General features: G+C 37.9%; 1 protein-coding gene across 1 annotated transcript in view; it reads right to left on the bottom strand.

The window, feature by feature from the left end:
* Nucleotides 1–2,244, bottom strand: part of LOC101846178 (telomerase Cajal body protein 1) — a gene marked incomplete at its 5' end in the record, with an annotated part of 13,118 nt that extends 10,874 nt beyond the window's left edge. Inside the window, 2 exon segments of the mRNA XM_005111887.3 lie at nucleotides 50–148; nucleotides 2,112–2,244. Coding sequence (XP_005111944.2) covers nucleotides 50–148; nucleotides 2,112–2,244 — 232 coding nt within the window.
* Nucleotides 2,245–2,433: the final 189 nt, after the last annotated feature.

The raw sequence follows: 2,433 nt of genomic DNA, 5'->3' as shown, positions 1-2,433 counted from the left end.
ACAGGCTCACACTGTCTAGAACGAACACACAATGAAACGAGGAACTTACTGTGTCTGCTGTAGGAACCAGCAACGAAAAAGCCGTTATTGTCCGGACTGACGGCAAAACAAGAGATAATCCCGCTCTGTCCCTCTTTCCTTTTGGAATCTGCGGCCACCAAACAGAGGTGGATAAAATAGGGACCATCAAAGAAATGACCATCTCCGCAGACTTGAACAAGCGCACACTCAAAACAACAATGTTTTCAGACTATTTCAAACCCTATAACCATTGCCAACAATTGAAGCAGAAAAAGAGGATCAATGTATTTTTAGAAAAACCTTACACCACTACCCTTAACTTACAACAGTATCTGTAGGAGGTCTCAGAGAGTAAGTTTCCCTGTTCAGTAAAATCAACATTTTCAAAACTTTAGACATTCAATTTTGTATCTATACCCAAAGAAACATGTTTTCTCTTCAACATCACAACCATTGATCTCAGTGCACTTTTCGTATCTTGTATAGCCAGGACTTCAATGTCGTGACCACGTGCGCTTCGGCTTTAGTGCTGCATTGATTTCAAGCACAATTTCTTCCTCATCTTCAAATCGCTTCCCTCTTACTTCTTTGATTTTGGGGAAGATATTGAAGTGTTTTCTTTTCTAATTCACCCCTTAATTTACGCACCATCTACAAAAATGGACAAATTCTGAAGTGATATTATACATTCACCCCCATCTCCATATTATACTCAAACACATGTTATAGGCAAGTATGCGGTAATCATTAAAAAAACAAGGAAAAACAAGAAAAGAGAACAAAGCCTTCGTATCACACTCACTTTGAAACAGAACAAAGCCTTTGCATCACACTCACTTTTCTAACAGAAACAGAACAAAGCCTTTGCATCACACTCACTTTTCTAACAGAAACAGAGCAAAGCCTTTGTATCACACTCACTTTTCTAACAGAAACAGAAAAAAGCCTTTGCATCACACTCACTTTTCTAACAGAAACAGACCAAAGCCTTTGTATCACACTCACTTTTCTAACAGAAACAGAACAAAGCCTTTGTATCACACTCACTTTTCTAACAGAAACAGAGCAAAGCCTTTGTATCACACTCACTTTTCTAACAGAAACAGAGCACAGCCTTTGTATCACACTCACTTTTCTAACAGAAACAGAGCACAGCCTTTGTATCACACTCACTTTTCTTACAGAAACAGAGCAAAGCCTTTGTATCACACTCACTTTTCTTACAGAAACAGAGCAAAGCCTTTGTATCACACTCACTTTGAAACAGAGCAAAGCCTTTGTATCACACTCACTTTGAAACAGAGCAAAGCCTTTGTATCACACTCACTTTTCTTACAGAAACAGAACAAAGCCTTTGTATCACACTCACTTTTCTAACAGAAACAGAACAAAGCCTTTGTATCACACTCACTTTTCTTACAGAAACAGAGCAAAGCCTTTGTATCACACTCACTTTGAAACAGAGCAAAGCCTTTGTATCACACTCACTTTGAAACAGAGCAAAGCCTTTGTATCACACTCACTTTTCTAACAGAAACAGAGCAAAGCCTTTGTATCACACTCACTTTTCTAACAGAAACAGAACAAAGCCTTTGTATCACACTCACTTTTCTAACAGAAACAGAGCAAAGCCTTTGTATCACACTCACTTTTCTAACAGAAACAGAGCAAAGCCTTTGTATCACACTCACTTTTCTTACAGAAACAGAACAAAGCCTTTGTATCACACTCACTTTTCTAACAGAAACAGAGCAAAGCCTTTGTATCACACTCACTTTTCTAACAGAAACAGAACAAAGCCTTCATATCACACTCACTTTGAAACAGAGCAAAGCCTTCGTATCACACTCACTTTGAAACAGAGCAAAGCCTTTGTATCACACTCACTTTTCTAACAGAAACAGAGCACAGCCTTTGTATCACACTCACTTTTCTTACAGAAACAGAGCAAAGCCTTTGTATCACACTCACTTTGAAACAGAGCAAAGCCTTTGTATCACACTCACTTTTCTAACAGAGCAAAGCCTTCGTCCAAAGATGAGTACACAACCACCGAGAGGCTTAAAAAAAATCATGCAAGAAGTACGTACCGAATGTTTTGATAGTCTTGCACGATCGTACCGGATACTCTGTGTCGAAAATTCGTATGACTTTATCGTATCCAGCATAGAGTTTTCTCCCATCCAAAGAAAAGCCCAAGCTGTAGGCAGCGGTGACTTCATCCTGGAAGGCACACGGACAGAAAAACATAGAAATAAATAAATAAATAGATAGATAAATACGTAAATACATTTTTAAAATTGAATAAATAAATGAATAAATAGAGAATAATGAATGAATGAATGAATGATTAAATGAATCAATGAATAAATTATAGCATTTTGCTGATCCATGGGACAATAGGTTCCCCAT

The sequence above is a fragment of the Aplysia californica genome, unplaced genomic scaffold (assembly GCF_000002075.1).
Source record: "Aplysia californica isolate F4 #8 unplaced genomic scaffold, AplCal3.0 scaffold01142, whole genome shotgun sequence".
Classification (NCBI taxonomy): Eukaryota; Metazoa; Mollusca; class Gastropoda; order Aplysiida; family Aplysiidae; genus Aplysia; species Aplysia californica.
This window is presented reverse-complemented; position numbering and strand designations above follow the sequence as displayed.